The following is a 27,861-nucleotide window of genomic DNA, read 5'->3' as shown; positions in this document are numbered from 1 at the left end:
CTGGTAGGATTTTATCCTTGGCATCTTCTATGAAGATGGAAATCCTATTACAGCAAGTGCAGTACAGCTATCTCCACTTCTAGTTAGTTCCATGGCTCTACCTTTTTGACTTAAATTAACATTGCCTGTTTCAGTACTTCACACAAGACACTCTCCTTCTGGTTAGCCAGTACACTTCTGGCAGCAGAAGCTCCTTTTCTCCTCTGCTGTCCATGCTTAATTCCTTTTCTTCAAGTTTGGGAGTGGGGACTTTTTGCGCTGTTTGCCATTAAGTTTCTGTTCCCCTTTCTGTCTCTTCCCTGCAGCTTCATTGTTATAGTCCCCACCTTACTCATCTTTATTATCCTGTGCTCCCAGAGGACCTCCCAGAGACCACAGTGAATCTGGAGCATGTTGCAGTTCCTAAGTACTCTTGTGAAGTTTTTTTCATCTGCCTATGAAATTTCCATCTGCCCTGCTGGTCCTTCTTTGAGGTTAGCATTCAGAAGAATCTGTAAAACAAAGAAAAAAGTTAGATGGGGCAGTGCAGCAAGCGGCCCCACAAAAGGAGTCGACAGAGCAAAATATAAATTGTACATGATATTTGTCCTGGTTGCATGAAGGGGGCAGTCTGCTTGTAGCCAAACCCTGAGCTGTTCTGTAACCACATCTGCTGAAATAGTTTTGAGTGTCGACTGGCAATGCCTGCACTTTGTCAAAGAGAACATTTAAGGAAGTTCAGTTGCGGAAGTGCTGCGAACCGTGCGCTTCACAAGTACGGCCCCGAGGAGTCGGTCCCTCCTGGAAAGACGGTGTGCGTGCATGTGTGCCCACGCGGGCATCTCCGCTCATCGCAGGCTTCCCTCTAGGTGACCTTGGGCTGAGCTTCTCGTGCTTGTTTGGAGAGCTGTTGATTTACAATGCAGATTCGTCGGTCCTCGCCTGCCTGTCACTGCCCCTCCTAAATTTGGCCGCGATGTAAGAGGCTGTTTGCTTTCTGATGCCAACAGTGGAGATGGCAGAGAGCCTTGCCATGTGAGAGGCAGAGATAGAGGAGAGGGGGCCAACGAGGAACAAACTGTGCTACTCCTATTGCTTCTTTTAGCCGAGGAGCACAGCTACGGGACAATGTCAATGCTTACCCCTGTCCTGCAGCCCCCGGAGGTGAAGGAGTATCTGTCCAAGGGCGAGCGCTTCATCAAATGGGATGATGTGAGTACCGGGGCTTTTGCTTCTCTAAATTGTAAGCATGGTGGCGGGGCAGGTGGCGTGTTTCAGGCAGGGTTTGTGGCGGCCTGGGAGTGTGTATATTCAGCTGGGGGAGGATGAGGCACTGGCATACCCGAGAGCAGTGATGTTTGAGGAAGGACAGCAAGCTGAGAAGAACAGGAGAGTTGAGGGCCAAAACTGAAGGGCGTACATGTTGGGAGTTGGTGACGTGACTTCTGCATCTCTCGTTCTTGGGGAGGACAGAAGTAAAGGAAGGAGTGTGCCACTGGGTCTCAGTTCAGCAGGTGTAGGACCCCTGGGTCCTGCTGCTCTGTGCAAGCCAGCCCTCGGGAAGGCAGTCCTGGCTTCCCCAGGCTGAGGCACACGCTGCTGTTGGACACATCTGGGAAGCACAAGGGATAGGATTTACTTGCTGCATGGGCTCTCCATGCTTTGCAGATGAGAGGCAATCAGATTCCAAGTTGCTTCCTCTTGCAGTCCTGGTGCTGGAGTGGATCTGGGGCAAGCTGTGTCTTTTCGTGACTGCCTGGCTTGTGGGTCTGTGAGCTACCAAACATGTGGTGGCCGAGCAATGAGGGGCCTGGGCTTTAGCAGTGCCGGAGCCTCGGTGGATGCTGTAAAAAGCTGCTTCTCTCCTCAGCTCTGTGTTCTCTTGTATCTTCAAAAGGCCTGGTTTGTAGTCTCATTTTGCCTTTCGTTGGGAGGGGAAGAAAGCGTGGATCAGCAGAAGAGTTAATTTGGGTGTAATAGTTCCCCTCCTCATTTTCTAAGAATGCAAAGAGTATTTCCCCTAATACCCACACACCCAGGCAAGGCGATGGCAGCTGCCCATCCGTCTTGTTTGGAGTTTGATGTGCGTGCCATCGAGTGTGAATCTTGGTAAGCCAGGGAGCAGGCCAGGTTATGATCATTCACCGAGATCTGGGGGAAGCATTTGATGTGGTGTTGCAAATGAGGTTCGTTAGAAGGAGCCTCCCACAGCAACACAGGAGGGATTAGTGCCTGCTTTTGTGGGCGTAAAACTGGAATAGAGTTTTAAGTCCCAAGGCAGTGCATGCGGGGGAGGTAGATCACTTGTGTGCAGCATAAGCAGGGGTGGTCCAGCAGCACAAAGGAATGAAAAAGTAATGTAATATACTGCTGACAGGAAGGATGAGTGCTGAGGAACACCTGTTGGAATATCACTGGACAATTATTCCACTAGCTCTCCATAAGCGGGAAGATGACACCAGGGTTTGGTGGAAAGAGCAGCCCTCCCTTCCTTCCCAGCAGGGCCATTGCCTGTGGAATGTACTTGTGGCTGCTTTGCTTTTGAGGATAACAGGAGCCAAACTTGCCTAATCAAAGGCTGAGCTTTACCAAAAATCGCTGCTGACTTTCTATGCTCAGTCCAGGGGGATCACTTTCCCCCAGACTTGAAGTTGTTAAATACACTGGGAATTTCTGGGTTAGTCAGGTTCCCTTGAAGCCCAGGGTGAATTGAGCTGGACTTCCAAGACTGACAAAGTGCTTGTGGTTGCAACAGCAAATAGGAATGAGGGAGCTCAAGTCCCATGTGGATTTTTGCCTAAGGTTTACAGACCTGTAACCACTCCTGAAAAGGCTTCCTCTAATTACTGGGCTTACAAACCTGATGTCCAATAATTATAAAAGCCTTTAGGTAGTCTGTTTGGTCATATTGCTCCATCTCATCATGCTTTCCTACTCTATAGTTACAGCAGGCTGCAAAGGAAAATGGAAAGAGCTCCAGGCTGTTGGGTTGCTAGTGGAGGGTCAGAATAAAAACAGAGCTTCAGGGGTCATGGAACCTGTGTTGGTTTTATTGTCTGATTTGTTGAAGTGACCTGACCATGCTGTTGGTAACAGGTTTGACCTCTTTCTACAATAAATGAGGCAAAGGAATGAAGGTAGATCAGATTGGCTCCTTACATCACTGTAGTTTTGGGGAGCACTGAGGCCTTCATTGTACCCAACAGGTTCTCAAGAAAAGCAAAAACACTCCCCACCCCCTGCACCGAACTGCCTGCACCTTATCCAGCATTTGTAATGTCTTCTCTATAGGAGAGTGCGATAGGATCCAGGCTAGGCTGGATTCTTCTGACCCATCCCAACTGGGTTAGCATGCTTGAGCTATGGAGCAACTCTGCTGGGCTTTGTCTAGCATCCAGTGAGCTGGGGCTGCCAGCCAGACTAGGGAGAATCAGCTTGGGAACCCTTGTAAATCTAAAGTTGAATGTAGTAGATGACTCTTAAGTGGAACAGATCTGTATGGGTTTGGCTCCATGCTGACTCTTAACCTTCTGAGTACAAGCAAAGATGTTTTCTATCCATTTAAGATTATGGAACCCACATTACAGGATTTTACCAGACAACACTTGCTTTCTTTTTTGTCCTAGAACTGAATTCCACAGTGTGAGCAGCAGCCAGTTTGGCTGTGGGACTATCTGCTGTGGAATTCACCAGCTCCTTTTTTTGCCAAGGAGCCACCCTGTGGGAGAGTGTACCTGCACCCCACTGCCATCCATGTCCCTGATCAGGTGCATGCCTTTTGGCAGTGCTTATTGCAGCCTCAACTTATTTTCAAGCTGCTTTGTAGGAGATAAGGTTTATCTAGAAACCTGACACAATATTTAGTAGTAGTAGAACAGTGTTTCTGCTCTTCATGGCATGAGGCCATGCGTTCAGAGAGCCAGCTGAGAGCTATGGGAACATAGGCGTGATGCTGTGCAGATCAACAGTGTCCCCAGTATAGTATGAGGAAGGCAGGGAGTGAAAGAAGAACATATGATGCATTATGGCACGGGCAGTTTACTGTAGTGGTCACAGCCCAGGAAGTATAATGAATCTGGAAACTGAGGTCCCTGGGAATAAAGATATGTTTTAGGGCAAAATATGAGTTCAATAGCAAACTGAAGAACCCAAGGCCAAATGTCCAATACAATCTCCAAATTCTTTACTGGCTTCATCTCACTAGCTGAGTATTTCAACTTCCTGAAGTGAATTTGAAGCCTTCTTAGAAATGACTGATAGGCCTTGCGATCCTATCACGTCTACCACCAGAGGTCAAATGCAGTCAGGAGCCCACTAGACTGAATGAGCAGATAGGCTGGCCCCAAGCAGAGGCACCGCGCACTCTTTATCGTTGTTTCCAAAGAGCTCGTGCTAATTCATCTCTCCGCACAGGCTTGGTGGGAGATGGGAATGGGCATTGTGTTGGAACTGTCTGTGAAGTTGCCTTTAACTGAAAATGCAGAAGCAGCATAATTATTCAGAGGCAAAGTATGCAACCTCGCAGCAGCCTGTTTCCTTTGCAGTTTGTGCCTTCATTCTGATCTGGAGGGCCTCCGCCCTGGTCTACAGGATTCTGTATCAGCCCCAAATCGTTTTTATCTAACTTTCTGGGTGTTTAAATAGGATGTGGTTCTTACAGTCCATTTAGATATAATCCATGGAGTTTAAGAACCTCCTAAAGTAGACTCATCTGTTGTAGTAGACGGACCCCTCCTTGAACTCCTCCTGGCTAGATCCCCATGGACCGTAAAGAGAGCCCAGGTAACTAGCACAGATAGATATCTAGATGGTAGGTGTCGCAGATGAATGTCATCTATGCTTGGCTTAGGCTCCTTCTGGAGCTCAGGAGGGAGTAGGTGCTTTGGAGGGAAGGCAGTTCAAATGAAATAGTCACAGCTACAGGAACTTTCTTCTCTATTAATTGTATAGAAATGTCCCAAGAGCTATTTTAGCTAAATGCATAGTGTAAGGTGAGACTCAGGCTTCAGCAGAAATCAGCTTCTGTAGCCTCACACTGTACGCTTGAGATGTACTGAAATAATCTGGTTCTTTCCGTAAATCAGAAGATGATTCACCTGACTGGGTCTATATTTTAACTGAGAACATTGCATCCCATGATGGATTCCCCAAATCACATAAGGTGCTAACCTTTTGTGTCTTTTTTTTTTTGTTGTTGTTGTTGTTTGTTTTGGTCAGGAAACAGCAAATGCTTCTCCTGTGATTCTTCGGGTGGATCCAAAGGGCTTTTACTTATACTGGACCTATCAGAATAAGGTAAGTGCTGAGATTTCACAGGTTGGTCTCCAAATAGTCAATTCAAGTTTGTGCAAAATTAGAACACCAGAAGTGCTGGAGTACTGCACACAGGAAAGCAGCCACGCTCATTCCACTTAGCAGGAAACCCCACACAACAGATCTGGAAGTTTAGGGCTTATTCAGTGGCCAATTTATCTTCAGAGTTCCAGCAAGAGCAGAAAACTAAGCTGCGAATGTGCCAGAGGTGAGCACGGCCATCCAGTGTGACAAGCAAAAACAATCTTATACCTGTGAAGTTCACTACACGTGCTTCAAAGGACTTGTCAGAAAGGAGTAGTATTGATATCCCTGTTATCCAGCTTGCTAAAGGATTCTTCATTCCAATACAGTGGTGCAGCTGGAATAAAAACAGCCAGAAGTGTGCAGTTAAACATGTACAGCAGTGGCTAACATATACCTTCTGTGTAGCCTGTGGTGTAATTAACTGACCTGCTATCTTTATAAATAATAAAGGTTGTGGTGTAGAGACTACATCAGGTCTGGAGAGTGAGTTGTACTCTTTTAAGGCCAAGGTGGTGTGTGAACTGATGGAGATAAAGCGCAGGATGCTGGCTGCCAGAGGGGAGTTAGATGCCACAATTTTAGGAAATATAATTCTGTTCCTTGCTGATGGGTAACAATAAAGGGTGGAGAGGTCTGGCTTGCCTGGAGGTGGAAGGCTGGGTTTACTTCTGCTTTCCAGAGCAGAGCTGTGGTTCAGTGCTACTTCCTCCTCGTGACCTACATGCTAAAGAGGCATGGTAGATAAAGACAGAGACGGTGTTCCTCCACAGCATGCTGGCCAAGAAGCCTGACGTGTTTTGGTGAGCTCAGAATTCTCAGAAGATTGTGCCCCAGTGCCAGCTTGGGCAAAGCACTGCCACGCAGCCCTAACATCTGAGAATACAGTATTGCAAGGCTGGGGACTGTGACATCCCTACAGAGGATGTGTTTGTCTTTCAGCCCTCTCCGTCACTCTCATTCTCCCTTTCGTCACTCTCATTTCTTCCTTTCCTGTGCTCACTCCTGGTGATAGAAGTTAGGCTGCAATGGTTCCAGGCAAGCATCAAGAAATGGTAGCACTGGGAGATGCATAAAATGAGCCGGGGGAGCTGTTACCACCTATCAAAAGTAAGGTATTTCACTGGGTTAGTAGTGTGAGGGATTTAATTACTTCGGAAAGCTGCTGGGATAAGGAAGCCAGCTGACATGAGAAGACCCAGACAAGGGAGTCTCGTTTTTCTGGAAAATGCCATTGATTAGCACTTAAAATAAACTAAACAATTTAGAGAACTGCAGTGGAGCAACAGCATGGTTTACATACTTGGGCAAGCATTTGATGCCTTTCCTCCTCTCTGAGGGAATCTGCAGTGTGTGTGTGAGCGAGCAAAGATGGTGGGCAAATGCTGGCTGCCAGAGGGAGCTGAGGCAGGCTTGCAAAGGTCATGTGCAGGCTTACAAGCACAGTGACCAGGCACAAGAGATGTGCTGGTACAGACAGAGCATGAGTTCATCATTCAGTTGCTGAACTCATATGGATTATTAATCTTTCTATGGCTGACTCGTCTTGAGATCTGTTTGTCACAAGCAGCAAGGAAAAGCTGCACTGTTTTTGTGCTAGGGAACCAAAAAGGAGTGAGGTTAGCACTAACATTTCCATCCTGCTTGACAATAAAGTGGGGATACAGCCAGAAGACACGGTATCCACATTGTTCTTTATTACAATCTTGGAAAATAATATCTGCTGCAACAAGTATAATTTGTTCTCCAGATATGTTGTGAGCAGGTAAATTAGTAACAGAGGAAGGAAATTCAGGCTGGATATTAAAAGAACAAACAAAATAAACACAACAACTAGCCAGTAGCAGGGACAGTGAGGATGTGGAGTGGGCTGCCCAGGGAAGCTCATGGAATGTCCTCCATGTGAATTACTTCAGGAGGCTTGTTGGGAGAAGTGGTGCTGCCTGCCTTTCAGCTCAGCTGCCCTGTGTTGATTGTGTGAAGGCAAAAGACAGGTTCATAATATCACTGACAGGAGATTCTGGATTGCATTGATGTATGAACTGTTTGCTGGGGAGGAGTTTCCCCATTCAAACCTCTATGCATATCATATACTCCCTCGCATGACATGAGTTCCTGTCCCAACAACCAATACTTGACTCTGGTACAGAAGTGAGAGAATGTAATAGTAGAGTAGGAAAGGCTACGTGTGCATCAAATCCACGTGCATGCTTTTTCTGCAGTACCTGTCTCCTTAAATTGATCCAAATGGCACAGAGTAGGATGAACACTTGGCTCACACCAACATTGTGCTCTTCCCCTGCAGTGCTTACTGAGCACTTCATGTTTTGCCACAGCTCTGCCTAGATTCACCATTTTCATTTCAAAAGTCACACTATTTGCTTTCTTGGGTTTTATTTACCCAGCTCTAGCTCAGTATCCTCCTCCTGCCATTGTACCCTGAGGTGAAAGTGCAGCTGTAGTGGTGTTCCCATTCCCTGCTTGCCAAGGTTGGCAAAAATACTGCCTAGGCTCTGCCAATTGTTGTTTCTGCCTGGATGTCTGGGCCAACCCAGGTCTACTGTGACTACAGTCCATATCTGAAGCCCAGAATCTGGTGGTTAAGACAGGAAAACGGAGGCCTGTTGTATGGGTAGACAGGAGTTTCATTTCATCCCCTTGTCAGAGCCTTTGTAATCCACACAGGGTCTCACCCTGAAAAGGATGGCACTGCAGACTAACACTGCCTCTATGCTAACCAGCCTGCCAGCTCAGCATATCAGCAGCTGATGTTCCCCTGCCTGTGTTGTTCCTGGTAGGAGAGCTCTTCCCCAATGAGGGGCACTGGCTCAGACCAACTTTGCAGCTTCTGGGGGCTCTGCAATGGTTTTGTCTTTACATCTTCCTTTCCTTAACCTTCCTTGTCCTTGTTCTGTTGTAGGAAATGGAAATTCTGGATATAACCAGCATCCGAGATACTCGAGTAGGGCGATTTGCCAAAATCCCCAAGGTGAGTGCTTCATTTCTGTCAGTTTGTATGGGAATGGCAAGGCTGTCTGGGGCTTTGGCATAAGCTGAGGCAGTTTACTTTGGCTTTCTGTTATAAGAAGGTTGAGGCACCATTTTCTCTTCACATGAGAGCTATGTAAATATAGAAAAGCTGTTTACTCATGTTTTTAAACTTCCCAGTAGTTCACTGTGCACCTGAAAGACACGGACTGTGGTATATGAACCTGTTGGAAGGAGTGTGCCAGAAAGCTGGGGAAACAACAGTTCAGCTTCCAAGTGCATGCCAAAAGAGCAATCTTCTGTTGTGCACAGCAGCTGTGTTCTCTCCTGTGCCATGCATCTGGCTGGTTTTAACCTTGGTCTGGCCTTTCTGATCACTGCGTTACACCAGGAAGGAGTCCTGTGATGCTTCTGTACAGAGTTACCAGAGTTGCTATCATACAAAGATGCATAGGCTGGATCAAGGCAGCTACAAACCTGTAGTTAGTTAGAGGCCAACACAGTGTGTGGTGGTTTTGGTTTTGGTTTTAAAGGGGAAAAAAAATGTAGTTTCAGAAAAAAAGGTACTGTTTTTTTCAAAAAGCTTTCAATTGCCTGTTTGCAGGGTAGCATACTAAGGGAAGCACATGATTATGGCTTTGTTTTTGGTTTCAGGTATAATTTAAGCTTCCTGCAGCAAAGTTGTGTCCTTGTTAGGACTTTTTTTTCAGGGTTTGGCTTTTGTTTGCTTTGAACTTTACTGTGTGTGAAAAAGACAAGGAGAAAATTAAAGTAAAGCTAGAAAGTGAAAAGGAAAAAAAGTGAAGGTAATGGCTCCATATGGTAACATAGGTGATTCTCAGTCTAATGTTAAAAAGGAAGATTTTGCAATATACACTGAGAGACTTGAGCAGCCTCTTTGCGCAAGAAGTATGGATGTTTTCCTAATACCTCTCTAAAAATGTTTAATCAAAGTTCCCTGTGGCTGATGCTTCTCAAAACAACCTAAGAAGATGGATGATAAAGGTACAGCAGAGCTCAAAAGCACTACCCATCTTTCATAATTCTTAAAAATCTTAATTCCTTCTGAGAAACTGTTTCTTTTCCAAAAAATCACTAGAATTAAACACATTTGAGTTGTAAACAAGCCTACAATTTCATCTGTAACTTGTTTTGTGGGAATAATATTTGAAAAAAGCTATCAGATTTTTTTTTTCATTTGAGAGCATACAATTTTTGGAGCTAATAGAACTGAGTGCTACACTGAAGGAAAAGATCTATGCAAAGGAGAGTTATGAGACAGTTTTCTAGGGTGTTAAACTTCACAAATAACCTGCTTGTGAAATAAATCCAACTTTGTAGTTTTTAAATTGGTGGTGGAAGTACTGAGGCCATAAATGGGTGTCCATTTGGTAGCAGCAGCCAGGCAGGCAGGAGAATGACTGAGATTTTGGTCTAATTAAAGAAGACTTTCATTGGAGACTACCAACAGAAACATGGCAGCACAAGTACAGTGTCAGGGCTGCCTCTAGACAGAAGGAATTTCTACTCAAAAAGCATCTTTCTGTGATGAGCCACTACTCCCAGAAAGGAAGTGCTCTGGAAACAAGACAAACCCCAGTTTAAGAGTGATTCACAATGGTTTTGTGATCACCACATTCCATATCAAAGAAAAGCTGGTACCTGAAATAGCCTTTTAAAAGATTTTTAATAAAAGTAGAAAAAGGCTCTAGAAAAGAGTATGAAAAGGGTTCATGAGCAGTACCAGGGTAGCAAAAGGCGAGAGTGTTGGAATCAGTGAATCAGTGGCAGTGTCCCATAGGTAGCTCTATATCTTTTCAATAAGATTAAAAAGTGACCTGTGTAATTCCCATTTAGTCAAAGACTCTTAAAGAACAGAATGAGAGCTGAGGTCTTTGTATGGAAAAATTACAGCTTGAGAGTAAAAAAAGATATAAAAGATGTCCTAGGAGAAGACAGAACTAGTAAACTCCCATGTTCCCAGAAAGACCAATGCTCGGGCCTGTGACATATTCCATGTTCATATGGGATCTACAAAAGAGGTGTATAGAGAAGACAGTTTTCCAATGGTACCAAGTTATTTGTAGTAATAAAATGAGGGCTGATTTGTAGAAAGATCTTGAATTGCTGATTGACTGGATGATCTAATAAGCAATGAAATTTAGTGCGGATAAACATTGGGCAACACACAGGAAAAAAAAAAAAAAAAAAAAAAAAAAAACATTTTAACCTTCTTCTGACAGGCTCTTAGTTGACCATTACACATACCCTCATGATCTTGCTTTTGAGTAGTAAACCCATGAAAGTGCTGACTTAGTGTTCTGTTGTATTTAGTTAAAAGTTGTCTGTTAAGAATTATAAGGAATTAGGAAATACCATTATGCCACTGTGTACGACCTGAATGCACCCCATTTCTGTTTTTCTAGTGACTTTACCAAATTAGACCAAGAACTGGAAAAAGTAGAAAAGAGCCATTTCATACTTTTATTAATCATGCTACTGTAGGAAGAGCATCAGTGGAAGAGGAAGAGTAGACAGTCTGCAGTCTGACAAACAAAAAAAAAAGTGGTGGGGGGAATTGTGGGAAGAGTATCGTAGAATGCTGTTAAATCAGGAGCTGAATGGAGAAGGTGAGCATGAAGCTGTTGCTCAGTGTTTCTTCCCATGAGAGCTATGCATCAAGTGGAATTTTCCAAAGGCAGGTTCAGCACGAGCAAAAAGAGGTGCTGCTGTTTGACACGTGTCATTGTGCTGTGGAATGCCTTCCTGCACAACATGTGAAAAAGAAGAAGGCCTACAGAGAGCTGAAGCAAGGATGAATAGCCTGGGAGGGATGCAGAGACATTGTTCAAGTGGCCTGAGATCAGGTTAGGAAAGCCAAAGCCCTTTTAGAATTAAATACAGCCAGGCTCAGCAAGGGCAACAAGAATGGGTACATCAGTGACGAAAGTACGTTTAGGGAAATACTGGGCCCTCTCTAGAAGGAAATGGGAGACCCAGTCACCTGAGATTTGAAGAAGGATGAGGTATATAAATACTATTTTGCCTTAGTCTTCACCAAAAAGAGCTCCAGCCACATGGCTTTGGCTCCAGAAGGGTCTGGAAGAATGAAGAACCACCTGCTGTAAGAGAAGAGCAGGTTCAAGACCATCTAAGGCTACAAAGATGATTAGGCTGCAGAACCTCTCCTGTGAAGGCAGGCTTAGGGAGTTGGGGTTGGAGCTGGCTTAAGAAGTTGCTTAGCCACAAATTGCTGGAAGCTGCAGATATGTGCCAGGGAAGTATCATTGGATTTGCCCTGTTCTTATACTTTTCCCCAGGCATCTAGATGGTTCTTTGGGCTGGCCTGTTATAGCTGTTGTATTCTAGCTATTTTAATAGCCATATTAATAGCTATACAATATTCTAGTATTCTGTATTTTAATAGGCCAGAAACAGTGTTTTGCAGTCTTGGAAACTGGCTACAGTTCATTTTTTACAAACAAAGAAACAAAGGTCAAGCTTTCAGTCATTTATTAAGTATTTTCAACAGGCAGAAGTAATGCACATGATGACAACCTCTGCTGTGAAAATTGGAAGTGCTTTTTGAGTCCTGCATCTTAAAATCATTTAATATAACATCTTTTTATTTCAGGAGATTTTCTGGTATTTCTTTGACAGCACTTTATAAAATGCACTAGGTTGGCTCCTTATCCACATTTCTCTTATGAGATGATGGGAGGTCTTGTGTGGGTGTTGAACCAAAGTGTTGGGAGAGATGTGCCATCCAGTCCTGGAAATGTCCAGTTTGCATACAGCTGTACTATCCTGACTGCTTACAGAGCATGTTTGAAGTCCTCAGTTGTGTATTCAGTTGGCTTTCTGGAGAACAGAATTTGAGAACACTCAAAGAAATGTCGAAAGCAGTGAAAAATTTCTTAACAAGAATCACCACACCCTCCCCATAGTGCATCCAGCTCTGGTGCATAATTACAAAAAGGTATAAATATGGAAAAGTGGTGTGACAAAGCGGAGAAAGATCTGTGAGAAGTGAAGGGAAGAAGAATGAAAGAATGTGCTGGTCTCCCCTGTTACGTAATAATGGCTTGGAATGGCTGTGGGATATAGCTGCTGAAATTAATAGACAGTTACTCATCTTATTGGCTAAAAGTGGAAGTGAAGGGGCTAATGGTTGATATTTAAGACAAAGAGAACCAGATCACAGCTGTTAGAAGAGCTTCAGATACAAGCAATACCAAATCAAGCATCCTTTCCCTCTGCCTTGCAAATGACACCAGCCATAGTAAATCCATGGCCTCTGTGAGACAAAGCATGTGATTCAGTTTTCTTACTGAATCATGGCCGAAAGCAATTTCCAGGAAGGGCAGTACTTTACCATGGGCATCTAGTGCTTTCTTCTACAAGGTACTCAGGACAGTAACATTCTGCTGCAAAGAAAATTCAAAGGAAAAGGTTTTGTATTTTCTTTGTAACTTGTCTTTGCACAGCAAGAAGACTAACACCAAGGACTCTGTGCAGAAGACCATTTCTGAAAACATCTGCTGTTACATGCACTCCCTCACCAGTACGGGTCCCAGCGTTGTCCCTGTGAGCTGTGAGGCAGGGGTTGGTGGGACCTTCTCTCTGACTGCAGGGTGCTTAGGGAGCGTCGAGCAGACAGGAGTGTAACATCCAAGAAGGAACAAGTAGCTAAGAGCTGGCAGCAAACTTCAGGGAACTAAACCTGCCTGAAGGTGAGGAACAGCTGTGCCCTTTCAGCAAAGGCTCTCTGTTCCTGCCTCTTGCTTTGCTGGAGCCCTTGCCTCCTGGCATGTTATCACATAAACATGCACACAGCATGCTGAAGTCCTCCTGTGACCTCTTCTATGTGTGTGCATTTTCTCCTTCTCACCCCCCTTTACTTTTTTTTTTTTTTTTTTTTTTTTTTTTTTTTTTGAGAGCTATTCAAAATGTTCTGCTGCTATTTTTCTCTTTTTTTTTTTTTTTCTCTTTTTTTTTTTTTTTTTTTTTGAGAGAGAGAGACAGGGCAGAATGAACTCTGGCACAAGTTCAAGAGCAATAAAGATAAGAATTAGTACAGACTTTTAACATAAACGAGACAAGATAAAAAGCTATTGAAAGTAGTTCAGCAGCATGCCAAAGCAGATCAAGATGTTATTTACAATGCAATTTTGTGTTTTTTCTTTGAGTAACAAGGAACAATAACAGCTGCTCCATTTTGTTTTCTTCTGGTGCACCAAGACCCTAGAACACTTGCACAATGTAATAATTAAGACCAAAATACATGGTGCTGTAGACCAGGCTGCTGAGCTGTTGGCTACGTCTTGGGTTTTGTTTAGACATTTTAGAAGGCATTGGCTCTGAAATGAGTATAATTTTTCATAAAAACAAAAGTTGTGTTTTCTCGCTATTGCTCATTATTATAATACAATTTCGTCCTCCTACACACATTGTTGCTATTGAATCTAGACATGTGGACGCTGAGCTGAACATATATGAGGTATTTCTCATGGACTTTGGACAATGAAGTAGGAACCTGCAGTGTTTAGGAACCACCCATGTAGGGAGCATTCAAATTTGCTCAGAGATGAGCAGAGTGCTGAGCTGTGGGCTATGTCCAGGTTGGGGGCTGTCAGTCATTTTGCTGCATTGCAGCGTTAGAGAAAGCATCTCTGGGCATCTAACATCACCTCAAGTGCTATGCTCTGCATTCAGCAATGGGTGTGAGCGCAGTTCCCAGGATGGACCTAAACAAGGTCTGAAATTTGGGCCTCGGAGTAAGAGTGATGATACTAAGAAGCTGTACAGAGACAAACTGATACATGTGAATGAGAAAAGCAAGTAGAAACCTCTGGCTCGCAAACTGATGGTGGAGCAGGGGGGTCAAACAAACACAAAAGCAAACAGCCACATCAGAAAAATGTCCTTTTGCCATGCTGGGCCCTTTTGCTGCCTCTCCCACATTTCTGCAGCATGAGCTTATGGACTACAGGAACAGAAGTTACTGAGGATGCACAGCCTGGATCTCTCCCTCACAGTCTGTTCCTGTTTCATTCCAGAAGGCTGTGGGTTATTTTGTGCCATGCGGATCTGTGTGCTGCTGTGTTTTCCAGCTCCTGTAGATAAGAGCAGTGAGGTGCTTCATCTGTGCATCTTTCTCTCCCTCGTCTCTCTGAGATGCTTGCTGCAGGTGCCACCAGCACTCCCTGCAGCAGCTCAGCCACGAGCCTCCTGCCTCCCACAGTGCCACAGATCTGCCAAGGAGAGAACACGAGCGTTACCTGAAGAGACAAAGACAGTAGGATAATCTTGGTGCTCCCTTTCCCTTTGAGTGACCAGACAAGACCTTCCTTCTCCAAAAACCTTTCAGTCCCCAGGACCACCTTCCCCTCTAGACAGGGCACAGTGACCAGAGTCTGGGGAATGTTTGCTCTTCACCGTGACCTCTCTGACTCCTCTTCTTACAGCTTTGAGAACGCACCAGATCTCTTGCTTAGGTTTTCTTGTTGGCTTGGTACTGCTGTCCTAAAGAATGTAAGGGGGAAAGAGTTTGCTTGTGTTTTCTAGTTGTGTTCTCCAATACCACAAGCACTGCGTCACATAACGTGTTTCACGGGGACACAGAATTGTCATTGTGCAGCAAGTGCGTGCAGCTGTAGCAAATCCTGGCTGGCATTTGGCTGTATCCTGCTTCAAGCAGAGAAAAGACTCTTTCCATCTCTTGTGTTAAGCCTAGTTTTTTTGTCTATGTTTGCATGAGAATTTGTTTTTCTCTGGATTATGAATGTGGGTTTTTTTTGAGATCAGGATTTTAGGGAAATCAGGAGGGTCGGAAGGGAAATGAAAGCTGATTCTGTATTTCAGCCACTCTGCTGATTGGTTGTTTTCTGTTTGTGTGTGTGTTTTTTTTTTTCTTTTAAGTGGATTTCCTAACTGTGTTTCCCTTCCTCTGATTTGCATAGCTAACATGTTTGTCCTGCTTTCCACATACCAATTCCTTCTTTTCTTTTATGTCCACCTGCAGTGTGGCATTACGTGATTACCAGTGAAGCTGCAGCACAAAGCGCTGAAGGAATACAGGTTATGAAAGAGGAAAACATGGCACGAGGTTTGGTGCCTTTGGACACAGTCCGCTCTCCCCATTTTTGCTTGGTGTTATGCTAACATCACTGCATTTATCCCATGAGGGAGATAATCCTCGTGTAAAGTAGGCAGCACAAAGTAAGTGAGTGACTTGCTTAAGGCTAGGCAGGAAATAATTGCTGGGAAAATATGACCCAATTTAGATCCCTAAGAAGATCATCCTTCCCTCTCTTTTCCTCTCCCTGCTTCAGTTTGCTTCTTGTACAACGAAGCTAACAACTCCACAGAGGTGTTAGGGGGTGTCATAAACTGATAAAGTATCTAGGGAGCTCTATAGGGCAAGGCAAACCATCAGCTGCTTGCTCTGAGAGGATGGTCAGGCCATTACTGAACACTGCACACATCAAGTTTTGTCTGGCAGAGCACAGCAAGAAGGGCAGAAGCCCTGGTACAGCATTCAGCCTGCTAGGGACACATCCTGCTCAGAAATGGCTGCGGGAGAGCCAAGGGCCACCAGATTGCAGAGACGGAAGGGGAGGGAGGAGCCGATTTGTAACAAATACAGGAAATGAGTTCAGCATAAACCACAAGTTCTCCATTGTCTTAGCTTCATATAATTTACAACACCAGAGGTAAGGAAGCTGAACAAATACCGCTGGGTTTGCGAGATGAAGTTAAATTTGAGACTAAAATCCTGACACTTTGCCATTTATCAAATGTGCAAGCTCCATCAAGAAGTCATTGTGAGTGTGATAGGGTGTGTGGATGCTGTTCACTTCTGCAGAGAAAAATTGCTTACAGTGCAAAAATGACACATTTCTGAAACCCTGTGGCTATTAGAAAATAAGCAAATTGTCTGGGTGACTGACTGCCTTCCCACTTCTTTCCCTCCAAATATACTTGGATCACACAGGTTTCAGGTACCACCAAGGAGAGGCATCTGTGAAGTGAGAGACAGCAGTTGGATGGTCTTGAGTTATAATCCAGCTCATTTTGTTTTTCCTAAAGATGCCTGCTTGCAGCAGGTGTGTCCAAATTGCAGATGCTGCAGGAATTTAGAAAAATGCAGTAGAAAAAAAAAATCTGCGTAGTTCCTTATAAAATATATATGCAGTTCTCTGTCTGAGACAGTGCAGGCATATGAGAATGCCTGAAGCTGATCCGTTTCGGTTTCAACTATCATAGTCCAAATGTAACGAGAAAATTCGGTAGCAGAAACAATTGCTTGCATTTGAATCACGCTGGCTGGAATGAAAACAGTTGCTTGTATATCTGAGTTTTTTGTTTGTTTCATTTTTGTTTTTGTTTCAATTTATTTATTGGTTTTGGCTAAACTGAGGTTCGTGAAAGATCTGGAAGTTAATTTTCATCATCTTGCAAAGGTTCAGACATAGTCCAGTTAATAGCAGATTAACGAGTTGCTAAACAGGAGCTGAGCTGCAGTGGCTGACTTTAAGTGCTCTAAATTTATAGCAAGCATGTAAAGTCATTTAGCTAAAAGCTCTTTTGCCGAGGTTGATGTGCTAACTCTAACGTGTTAGGATATTAGTGATGTTAGGGTATTATTTGTTGAAATGAAATAACTCAGCCATGTGTCTAACTGCACGTGCACACGATGAGAGTTCAGGTTCCAGCTGTAGTTAAATTTCTGAGAATGACGTGCCTTTCTAAGAATCTCTGATTGTGAATTTTGCTCTTAGTTTCTGAAAGAGCAGATGACAGCCTCCCTGTTTGCTTCGATGTGGATTTATCCTGCACTTCAAATAATAAATTGCTGTGCTTTATTTGAGGACACGGGAACTTTATCCTTTTGTTATAAAAAGAGACCATCAGTGTAACTCCAGGATACCTTGGTTTAGTGCTGCCTTCCATAGGAATGAAGAAAATGCTAAATAAGTTAAGGGGATTCTATAAATACTTTCATATGGTGATGAAATCCGAGTATGACTAATCGGATGAATCTTATACTTAACAAATCTCTGGTGAGCCATTGCTGTAGGACATTGCAATTGCTATGGAAAAAATAAATTTAGCAACTGACAACTTGCAGAAAATGTCACTTGGAAGGAGAGGGCCTCTGTCTGCAATAACCAGGCTTAAACCCTGTAGACCTTCTGGGATCCCTACCACCACCTTTCTTGTGGTGGAGGGAGCAAGAAGTATCATGCTGATCTAAAATACCTTCTTAGCATATGTTTTCACAAGTGGCTTTCTGTAATAACTTGGTTATGAACCTCTAGTACGGGCAGACCAAATACTTATCTGCCTCTCTTCAAGTTCAGGCTGAAGATTCACAAAGAATTTCTTTCAAAGCAGTCTCCAATGTGTACTTTTTTAGACCAAAACAGCATGTTTGTGCAGTGATGTTGGTTGCAACTGTTGTTCCTTGAAGGATGAAGGTAATGCAGGCTCCAGAATAAAAAGGAAAAATAAGGAAAGACAAGGAAGATTGCATCAAATAATTTTGCAAATGCCAAAAAGCTTGCTGTGGATTTGGGTCAATGTTTGCGTTGGGTCCTGTTCACTTTTTTTCAGGTGCAGTTTGCTTCATTCTTCCCTTGTCCTGACCTGTTCTGTTTATTTTGCAGTGCCAGAAGCTCCGAGAAGTTTTTAATTTGGATTACCCTCACAGCACCTTTCTGCTTAAGACTCTGACTATTGTATCTGGCCCTGACATGGTGGACCTCACTTTCCATAACTTTGTGTCCTACAAGGAAAATGTTGGCAAGGTATGAGGACCTGAGGGCAAGGAAGCACTGGGAAACACTGAGCTGGGACATTCAAGGGGGAGCAGGAAAGAAGAAGGGAAGACAGGGAGCCTGAACTCTGTCGGTGTTACCAGCAAGGTTTTGTTCACGTGTGTCGTTTTGTGCTTTGTATGAATAGACAGCTGAGATGACTCAGTAAGAAAACTTTCGGCTGCTGGTATGCATAGGCAGTAGGAAGGTGGTGTAGCCAGGCCTAGGGTGCAGTTGGGATTTGTAGCCCAGCAGTATCAGGACATGTCCATGCCCTCTCCATATTCAACGTGGTGTACCTACTCATACAGTTCTGTAATGCCCAACTACCTCCACTTTGTGTCTTTGTTTTTTCTCCAGAGCTGGGCAGAAGACATTATGGCCATTGTTCGGAATCCCCTCACATACAACGCTTCTCGGTACACCTTCCTGGAGAAAATGTAAGTGATTTCTGACAAACATTGTTCTCTGAAACACTTATTTGTTGCCCTTTCTGTCTCTAATAGAAAGAAAAGGCTTCTTAGCTTCCAAGTCTTTTGGGCAGTCTCCAAATGAGTCCTTTTTTCAACTTGGGAGCCTTAAGGCACAGGGCAGGGGGTGGTAAATGGGTCCTCTGTTGTATGACAACTGACTGGTACCACAGTACCAGTCAAACACACACATGGTATTAGGTGGTATTAGACAAACTGAAATTCTGAGCCTCAAATATCCCCCACCCACCCACAGTCACAGTGCTTGGCCCAGCAACGTGCTGCCTCTTTTTCTTGTCTGTAATGCTGTTTGGTTGGCAGCCTGGGATCACTAAGGAACAGTAGGATACCATTATCTCATATTTATGTCATATGTTTCAGAGGAATAATTCTGATATCAGTTCTCTTACAATTTGCCCGTTTCTCTTTCCCAAGAAGTGAGAATAGGTTCTGTCTTGAGGTTAAGGTCACAGTCTGCAGGACCCCGTTTTCCAGTTAACCATTGGTTTCCTTTCGCAGTTGCATTTTCTCTTTTGCTCCTTCCTTAACAGAATCTGTCAGACTGTACAAGTGAATTTTAATCATCTTGACTTCTTTTTTTCACAGCCTGGTGAAACTGAAGATGCAGCTTAATGCAGAGGGAAAGATTCCTGTCAGGAAGTGAGTATGGTTTGGTTGGTTGGTTGTTTTTTGTTGTATGTTCAATTAAAGACAGTAAAGACAGAGGAGCTGGTAAGAGGATGGTAGCTCAGTGGCTTCAGCTGCCTACTGAAGCCTAAGAGGTGAAGGCCATTGCCTCTGTATTCAGGTCATGAGGTCCTGCTGCACCTAGGTTCCTCCCAGTGAGGGGTCTGGGACATAGTTTGGGTCTGGAAAGGAGACCTTTTGTGACCACTTCCTTCATCTACAGAAAGAAATTGTCTTGAACAGCCATGGACTTCACTTCCAAAGCTAAGCAACTTTGGTAAAATTCTAACTGGGGATTTGTTTTGCAAACCTGAGTTTTGAGACTTGTAAGACTTATTTGAGATTTCATACAATGAGTTCTGTATGTGTATCGTTCCTACAGGAGAACTTTTTGCTTGACTCTCCAGATAGCCTGAAGTAGGGATCCATTGCTTTCACTCCTGTTCTCATGGACGACTGCTATACCTATTCTCCCCTGGCGTAATTCCACTGCCTTCCATCTTCACTCTGCATGAAGGAAACAGCCTCTGAGGACAGACCACTGAGCTGTTAAAGCTGGCTCAAGTACAGGATAGGGTAGATTTGAGCTCAAGCCACAAGGATTGGCTTTGTTCATCAGGGTAGGGCTGCCATGAGAATAAGCCAATGCTGCTTTGCTGAAGCAAAGATGGACCTATTACTTCTCCGCTGCACTGCATGGCATAAATGTAGAGTTGGTTTTGTGTCCCTCAGTATCTTCCCTAGTCAGATCACTCCATGGCTGACCCTGTGACTTCTTGATGTCGATTAACTCATAGACTAAAAAAAAGCTGCAATGCAGTGTTGAATTCCCTTTGAGGTACATAATTTATCTTTTGTTTTAAGAACAAGGACCTGCAGTGAGTGCATTCATGGGTATTCACGGGAAAGTTCTGAACCGCTCTGCTTCTAAGCTTATGCTGTGTTACAGCGTCACAAGAGGCAAGTGCTAATCACCTGTAATAAATACACTACCTACTGTGTATTATATTGCATAACGATTCCACATTAAATCTGTGCTGGCTAAATGTGCTCCTGGATGGTTGATCATTATTCAACAATAAACATTTTTTGTTGTTTGTTTTCTAAACCACAAAACAGTAGAATTTCATTCTACCAGAAACCAGTGTACACATCAAGGGGCTTTTAAAAATGTATAGCTCTTTAATGAATAACTCACACTAGGGAAAGAGTACTTTAAATTGATCTTTAAAATGCAAGCAAGGTAGCATTACTGTAGAGAGAAAGCAGCTTATTTTTCTGAAATAAGCTAAAAAAATGTCTGGTGCAGCCTGTACCCCTCTTCAATGCCCTGGTCTTTCTTTCTGGCAGAGTAGAAAAACAGACTTATCATCTAAAGCATTAGTTGTTTAAAATGGTCTGGATTAAGAGCCAGATTTATAAAAATATTCAGCATTTCCAGGTGCAGGTGTATGCAAGGTTTTCAGAACTTCATATCAGATTGTTTTTTTTAATTCCACATTTATTTGCCTTTCTCTTTTGACATTTAAATCCCTTTTGAAGCATAACAAGAGTGCTGCATTTTTTGCCTTGCAAAGGGCTGCTCGAGAAACCAGCATGCACTGAGTTTGCATAAATCATCTGCAGCTCCAGTTGAGCACTTTTCCACCTGTCAACACGTTTGGCACTTTTTGTTCTCCATTTTTGTCGTTGAGCAGCTGTGATGCCAGGAGTGTAATAGATCTGACATTTAAATTTATCCACAGCAGAGACCTCATTGTTGTTGATTGGGATATTCTGAAATTAGGGAGAGCTCAGTTAATGTTAATATTCCGTAATACAGCAGAGGCTGCTTTAAGCCAAAGGCTTGACCAGGTGAGTTCTACCCTGTAGACCAATACCCAGCTTTCTAAACTGAAGATGAGCTTTGTTGTTTTTTTCTTTTCCTCTGTAATGAGTTTGTTCCTTGAATTCACGGAAAGCCTTTGATTTCCAGGACAGAAATTTTTGCCTTCTTCTAAACCAGCAAATATGTACAATGTTTGTTTGCTTATTTTGGAATATTGTCTTGACTACAAATTTATTGCTGGCTAGTGCCAGCTACTGCATTGGTAATGTCTTGTGGGACGAAGTATGGGGAATTTGTAGCATGAGAACAGCTACCAAAGAGGGCACCTCCAAGAGATGTAGGCAAGGATAGTGAGCAATGCTTTTGGGAGTAAGCTGACGCAGCTTAGTAACAAGGCTCTTCTAGATCCCTGTGCAAAAATATAGAACTTCTATATTAAGGCAGCAGTCAGAGAATCAACCATAGGCTTATAAGATCTGGTCCATCAGGTACTCTTGGAGAAACACTGCCTTCTTTCTTTGGTTCATGTATATAGTCTTATTGTTGGTCTCCTTTGTTGTGCATTTTGAATGCCTTGCACTCTGGTTGCAGCTCCTAGCCACCCAAACCCAGGCTTTCTGACTTGACTCCTGTGGTGATGGTTTCTTTTTTTCCCTGTCTGCTTAGTATTTTTCAGATGTTTCCTGCAGACAGGAAAAGGGTGGAAGCAGCATTAAGTGCTTGTCATCTTCCAAAAGGCAAGGTAAGGGTCTTACTAGGTACCCAAAGATCTCTCTAGCTTGAGAAAAATCTTTCTGACTACCCGGATTGTGATTCCCTTGGCTTTAAAAACTTCAGTCACCCAGATGCTCTTAAATTGCTTTGAAACCCTGTCCTTTTGCTAGCTACCTTGCCTTAACTGCAGGCCTGCTAAGATCAATTCTTACTGTTTGTAAAGCAATAGCACTTGCAGCTCTGTCACTTGCATTATGTGGCACAAGAAACAGCACATTCCCTTCTGCCTGTTTCACTGCTCTTTGAAGCAACAGGTCTCACGGTTACTCTTAGCACTTCTACCAACCTGCAGAGTACAATCTGGAACTCTAACAGTTCCTGTCAGTTCACCACGCACTAGTCTTATCACACAAGAGGCACCAAGGGACAGTTAAAATAACTGTCTGTTCTGAAGTAGGCCATTATAATGTTTCTCCACTCCATCTCCTCTTTCCTAAACACCTTGCTAGATGTTCCAGTTGCTTATTTGCCTTTTCACAATTGAGTGCTGGACTGGGGGTGTTGAGTGTTAACAGAGGTGAAAACCATCATGGGTTAATGGTACTGACATGTCTTTCTTTCATTCTCAGAATGATGCCATCAATCCAGAGGACTTCCCTGAGACTGTGTATAAAACTTTCCTCATGAATCTGTGTCCACGGCCTGAGATTGATGAGATATTTACCTCACAGTAAGTTTCCCTCAAGCCACATAAAAGGACTTGATCTTTTGTGGCAAAAGATAGGCAAAAAGGTGGGGAGAGGGGTTGCTACATTTATTGTTTGGCTGCTCTCAAGCCTGCCTATAAAGGCAGGTACCCATGTCACAAAACAGTGCCAGTGCACTTTACTCTTCCACTGACAACCCTGATAAAAGGGATCAGGCGTCACTGTGCTGCATGGGCTCTAAATAGTCACTATCAGAAGGGCTGATTCCAGGTCAACACTAGATCGTGCTAATGTGATACTGCTTGTGGCTAGCCTTAGACAAGACCATGTACAGCATTAGAACCAGAGAGCTTTGCCAGTAGCTAGTGAATTCTTTTCAAGTAGCTAAACCTGTGAGTTCTTAAACAGACTTAATTTCATAGGTCAAGTATTCAATGTGTTCTGAAATTCAGTTACCTTTAGAATTCAAGTCAGAGGCTCAAATTATGCTTTCTTCTTCCGTTATACAACCTCTTAACAGTAGCACATTAATTAGGAAGAAGAATATAAAGGAACAAAAATGGCCACAGAGGGAAGTGTCTTCTACAGGAAGGAATGTAGACAGAACATTGGGCCCAGAGAACTGGGTGCCCATTGCTAACCTGAACAAGGACCAATCTGTTGAGAAGTTTTCTGAGTAGTACACAAGCCTTACCTCTGCTCCCCTATAATTCTCTCCCCTTAGCCATTTAAAAGCAAAACCCTACATGACCAAGGAACACTTGGCAAAGTTCATCAACAAGAAGCAGCGAGACTCTCGCCTCAATGACATCCTTTTCCCACCAGCAAAACCTGAGCAGGTGCAGAGCCTGATAGAGAAATATGAGCCCAGTGGGATTAACATCCAAAGAGGTGAGTCTTGCTTGGCCCATAGGTCTTGTTTTTATGTCATGTCCTGCTGTCAAGGTAGCATGAAAATAGTAGAGGATGTCACACCTTCTGCTATCCTGGCTTTCCCAGGGGAACAACCAGCCTGATTTTCACAAACCTCTATGTTGCAGTGCACTGGGACGAGGTGCCAGAACTATTTTGTTTCAGTACTATTAACATCTTTGTTCTCTATGTAGGGCAGTTGTCTCCAGAGGGGATGGTCTGGTTTCTCTGTGGCCCTGAGAACAACGTGATAGCGCTAGATAAATTGGTGCTGTACCAGGACATGACGCAGCCACTCTCACACTACTTCATCAATTCATCACACAACACGTATTTAACAGGTATGGGCAGTTCCAGAATCTGCTTCAGCTCCAGCAGGTATGTACCATCACCAGGGATGGATGAATGATCCTGACAGATGCATCTACCCTGAAGTTTGGAGGGCTGAGGGCTGTAAAGCACAGTAAGGGGCTTGACACTTAAATGCTGTGTAAGAAGAAATGTCACCCTGTTACCTAAAACGTCTTGCCATTCTGCCATGCACACCTGCTCAAAGACAGCAGAGTTCTGTTGCTCTAGTTCATGCAGAAAGTGTCCCACACGAATAGCTAAAGAGCCTCCCTGCTTGTGCTCTCCTGCAGCTGGTCAGTTTTCTGGTATCTCGTCTCCTGAAATGTATCGCCAGACACTGCTGGCTGGCTGTCGCTGCGTAGAGCTGGATTGCTGGAAGGGCCGTCCCCCAGATGAGGAGCCGATCATCACTCATGGGTTCACCATGACAACTGAGATCCTCTTCAAGGTACAGAAAGAATCTTCTCCTCACTTTTAGTCCTGCTTGGTTTTAAACTGATCTCGGCTCAAGGAGGCTAGCTGACCGAGGTAACAGTCAACTGCATGGGATGAGGGCAAAAATGTTTGAGAGGGAAAGACTGATGGCAAAGTGAATGAATGTGTAGGTAGAATGAAAGATGAGCAAATATGCAATAGACTGGAGTTTGCGTACATTTTTGGAGTGGGAGGACCACCAGAGAAGTTGTTAGCTGGATGAAGATGAAGGAATGACTGAAACGCAGGCAGTCAAGTAAAAGTGATGGAGAGACAGTTGAGTAGGTGTGCCTGCATACACGCAGTTGTGTAGCAAGATGGACGTATGGATAGAAAGTTGCGTGAGGATGGTGGATTTTATGGATGGATGCAAGTTGGAGAAACAATCAAGGTGGCTTTTAGAAAAAAATGTTTAAAATGAGTTCATTTTCTAACTGCTCTACAGCAGGTTTGTGTGTTTTACATTCTCAAATAGTGGTGCTTTGGAGGAAAAAGTTCTAATTACTTCCTAATTACATGACTGTGTGGAATGTGTTCAGGGGAACAACTGCTCTCTAGCATGCTGGGCAGACATATTCCCCAAGGATTCAGCTGCCAGGCTTCAGAAGCACAGTCCAAAGCCTACTTCTCCCTTGAAAATTTAGGGCGTTTAACCACAGAAGTTACAAACATCAATGCACCAGTTAAAAATCAATGCACCACACTTATTTTTTCTGCCCTCATTTATAGAGCAGCTGCCAAAAGGCAGAGTCACTCTTTATTATTTTTTATCTTTATTCTTATTCCCTATCTTCCCCCAGTTCCCACGCTTCACTAGTACTAAAATATTTATGTGTGTGGGGGAAAAAAACACCACAACCTTAGTAATGATCAGAGGTATTGTCTTATTCAGTGTCGGTAATTTCCCAAATCCTGTAATAGCACTGCTGCATTTTGCACAGCAGTTCACTACGGATAGGAGAAATAATGACAGCTGTAGCTGCTGTAATTGCAGAGTTCTGCTAAAACATGTGACTGTACCTCAAGGAAATTATAACCTGTTAACTCAACATATGCCCAGGTTTTAGTTTTACATAATGTGTAGATGTTTCCCTCCACACCTCTATCCATTTTTCTGCCATTGCCTGTGGCCTTTTAACAGCTGCTTTTGTAGTTTCTCCTCCTCTGAACCTTGGAGGTTTCTTGGGCAGAGTCCAAGTGGTCCATGGAGGAGCTGCTGGGGGCAGCACCCCTCAGTGCTAAAATCACTGCTGAACCAGGATTTGGGGGGGCAGTAGGGGACTGCTTAATTGTTTGGGGAATGTTTTTTAAGGAGGAAGGAGGTTGCCCAGGTTGAAGTCATGGTGCTAAACCTGGCCTTGTTTAATTTGCAGCCTGTGTGTCGTAGTGCCATGGACTGTGTGAAGTTAGTGCACAAACACACCAGAGTAAAAGCTGGGAGGTAATTGCAGAGGAACAAATGACATTTCTTTACCATGTCAATTAGCAGCACCAGGGAAGAAAATAGTGAAAAGTTTGCGGCAGCTTAACAGGGACTTGGGGGAAATACGATTATTTTTTCATCATTAATGCTGGGAACGTTTCCATGGTATTTGCATTTGAAATGTCAGCGCTGCTGGTGACTGAACATTCCAGTTTTCTCTGCTGCTAGACAGAAGAATTTTATGAGCAGGTGAAATGATAGAAAATTGGACAGGTTCAGAGGTAAGCGTAAATTAGGTTTGAGGCAGTTTAATATGGTGCTGTGTATACCTTTCTCTACCAATTGAAAGTGCATCTGGCAGTGACTTGCCTCTCTTGCTAGATATTCTGTCATTTCTGGATACATTAAGCCATGTAAGGAAAAAAACAACTGAGTTTCAGGTCTTCAATTTCATGTTTATGCAAACTATTGACTTCAGCTGTGTGAAAGAGAATTATAGGGCTTTAAGATTGGAGCTGGAAATCTGGACAGCTATGAAAGAGAAGACATCTCTCACTTTCTTGCCAGAGAAGTTTAGTTACATTAAAAAGAACCCCCAGACAAGGATGAGTGTGGAGATCTGAAACTTGGGGATTAGTTTAGTGGGGAGATGGATATGCTATTAGTGATTGCTGACCTCATCTCTGTGACCATTCTCTCTCCTTTAGGATGCAATTGAGGCCATTGCAGAAAGTGCTTTTAAAACATCTCTCTACCCTGTCATCCTGTCCTTTGAGAACCACGTGGACTCGTGAGTGTCTGGTGACTGGGGACCAGATGTGGGAGAATTGTGTTCTCTGTTGTCCAGAGCAGACAGGCAAGGGCTCCTTGGTTTCAAGTGAGTGCCTGAGCTGACATGAAACACTGTTAGAGGTTTTTGCATCAATTGAAAGGGGGTCAGAGGCAAAAGGTGAGACATAAACTGCAGAGTGAGCGCAACCACAAGTGTGTAACCTTTTAACTTGGTGTGGCAGAGTATGAAAAAATGAGAAGCCTGGAAAGGGATTTCAGGATACGTGTAAATGTGAGAAGGCAAGAGATGGTTTTCTGGGTAGAGTTTTGTGGATCTCAAGATGGTTGCTCATGCTAGGCTCTGGATTTGGGCATGTGTTCTCCTGTTCATTCCTGTTTTCTCTCGTTGTATACTAGGCCCAAGCAGCAGGCAAAGATGGCTGAGTACTGCCGAACCATATTCGGAGACATGCTGCTGACAGAGCCACTGGAAAAATACCCAGTAAGTGGAAGTTGGGGAAGGAGGTTAAAGAAGCTGGATTAGTGGAGAGGTCTTTCTGAAAACGTGGTCAGTCCCGGTGCTAGGAGATGCCACAACAGATAGAAGGACAGTGACAAAGATAGGGTGCAGGAGGTAAATGAGCTTGGTTCATAGTGGAGAGCAACACGGAGAGAGGAGGGAAGACCTTGCAGTCACAGAGGTTTTTCTAAGTGTTTGCCTGATTCTTTTCTTAATGCACTGTCACCTGAATGACTTCGGAAACTGAGCTCTGGGTGATCAAGCTATACTGGTTGTACGAAGATGAGTTAGTATATTTTCGTACATGGTATAGTTTCAGATCTGTCTGCCAGCAATTGCTTTGGAAAGAAACAGGAACAAGGGCTTAGTAGCATTTCAGACTCTTCCTACCAATGCTTCTAAATCCCTGTTCACACCCTGGAAATATCCCCTTGTGGGCATAGATGGGCAGGTCAGTGACATGCATAACTTTACGCTTAGAACAGCTGAATAAAGCTCCTGCTCTGCTTGACCCTAGTCAACAGCTTGTGCAAGCAGGTATTGTTGTGGAGAAGGTGGTGTTTTCAGTGATCCTTATGCACACCACTACTTCAGCTGCCTTGCGAATGGATAGTGATTTACAAATAATGGGCAGTGCCTGTGTTCTGCAAAGTATGAGGCAATTCCTTTTTGTTAAATAGGGGAGAGGGGAGTTAAAACACCTAGTCCAAGCATCTGCCTTTAGCACTGAGATCAAAAGAAGAGCTGAAAAGAAGCAGTGAGCAAATTGCCAGTTGCCCCCTGTTCAGACTCATGTCCAGGCAATGGGGAGAAACTGGGGGGGGGAGAGAGAACCAGATAAGGGTGATTCTATTAGCTAAATTATTAATAGGCCTGTTG

General features: G+C 43.8%; 1 protein-coding gene across 5 annotated transcripts in view; it reads left to right on the top strand.

Annotated features, from left to right (window-relative positions):
• Positions 1-653: 653 nt before the first annotated feature.
• PLCB2 (phospholipase C beta 2) overlaps positions 654-27,861 on the top strand; it is a 50,561-nt gene continuing 23,353 nt past the window's right edge. The window contains exons 1-13 of one of the 5 annotated variants that reach the window (XR_011097055.1): positions 654-1,191; positions 5,197-5,274; positions 8,237-8,305; positions 17,976-18,116; positions 18,486-18,565; positions 19,202-19,255; positions 21,777-21,852; positions 22,454-22,554; positions 23,256-23,422; positions 23,638-23,784; positions 24,085-24,242; positions 26,399-26,481; positions 26,880-26,964. Coding sequence is in view for 4 of the 5 variants with exons in the window: in XM_068683636.1 (XP_068539737.1) it covers positions 1,108-1,191; positions 5,197-5,274; positions 8,237-8,305; positions 17,976-18,116; positions 18,486-18,565; positions 19,202-19,255; positions 21,777-21,852; positions 22,454-22,554; positions 23,256-23,422; positions 23,638-23,784; positions 24,085-24,242; positions 26,399-26,481; positions 26,880-26,964 (1,323 nt within the window). In the remaining variant the exon portion in view is untranslated. The remainder of the gene's footprint in view (positions 1,192-5,196; positions 5,275-8,236; positions 8,306-17,975; positions 18,117-18,485; positions 18,566-19,201; positions 19,256-21,776; positions 21,853-22,453; positions 22,555-23,255; positions 23,423-23,637; positions 23,785-24,084; positions 24,243-26,398; positions 26,482-26,879; positions 26,965-27,861) is intronic. The other 4 variants (XM_068683636.1, XM_068683637.1, XM_068683634.1 and 1 more) reach the window with 4 other exon arrangements.

This window comes from Anas acuta, chromosome 5 (genome assembly GCF_963932015.1).
Source record: "Anas acuta chromosome 5, bAnaAcu1.1, whole genome shotgun sequence".
NCBI classification, from domain to species: Eukaryota; Metazoa; Chordata; class Aves; order Anseriformes; family Anatidae; genus Anas; species Anas acuta.
The sequence above is the reverse complement of the archived record's forward strand: the minus strand, read 5'-3'. Positions and strand labels throughout refer to the sequence as shown.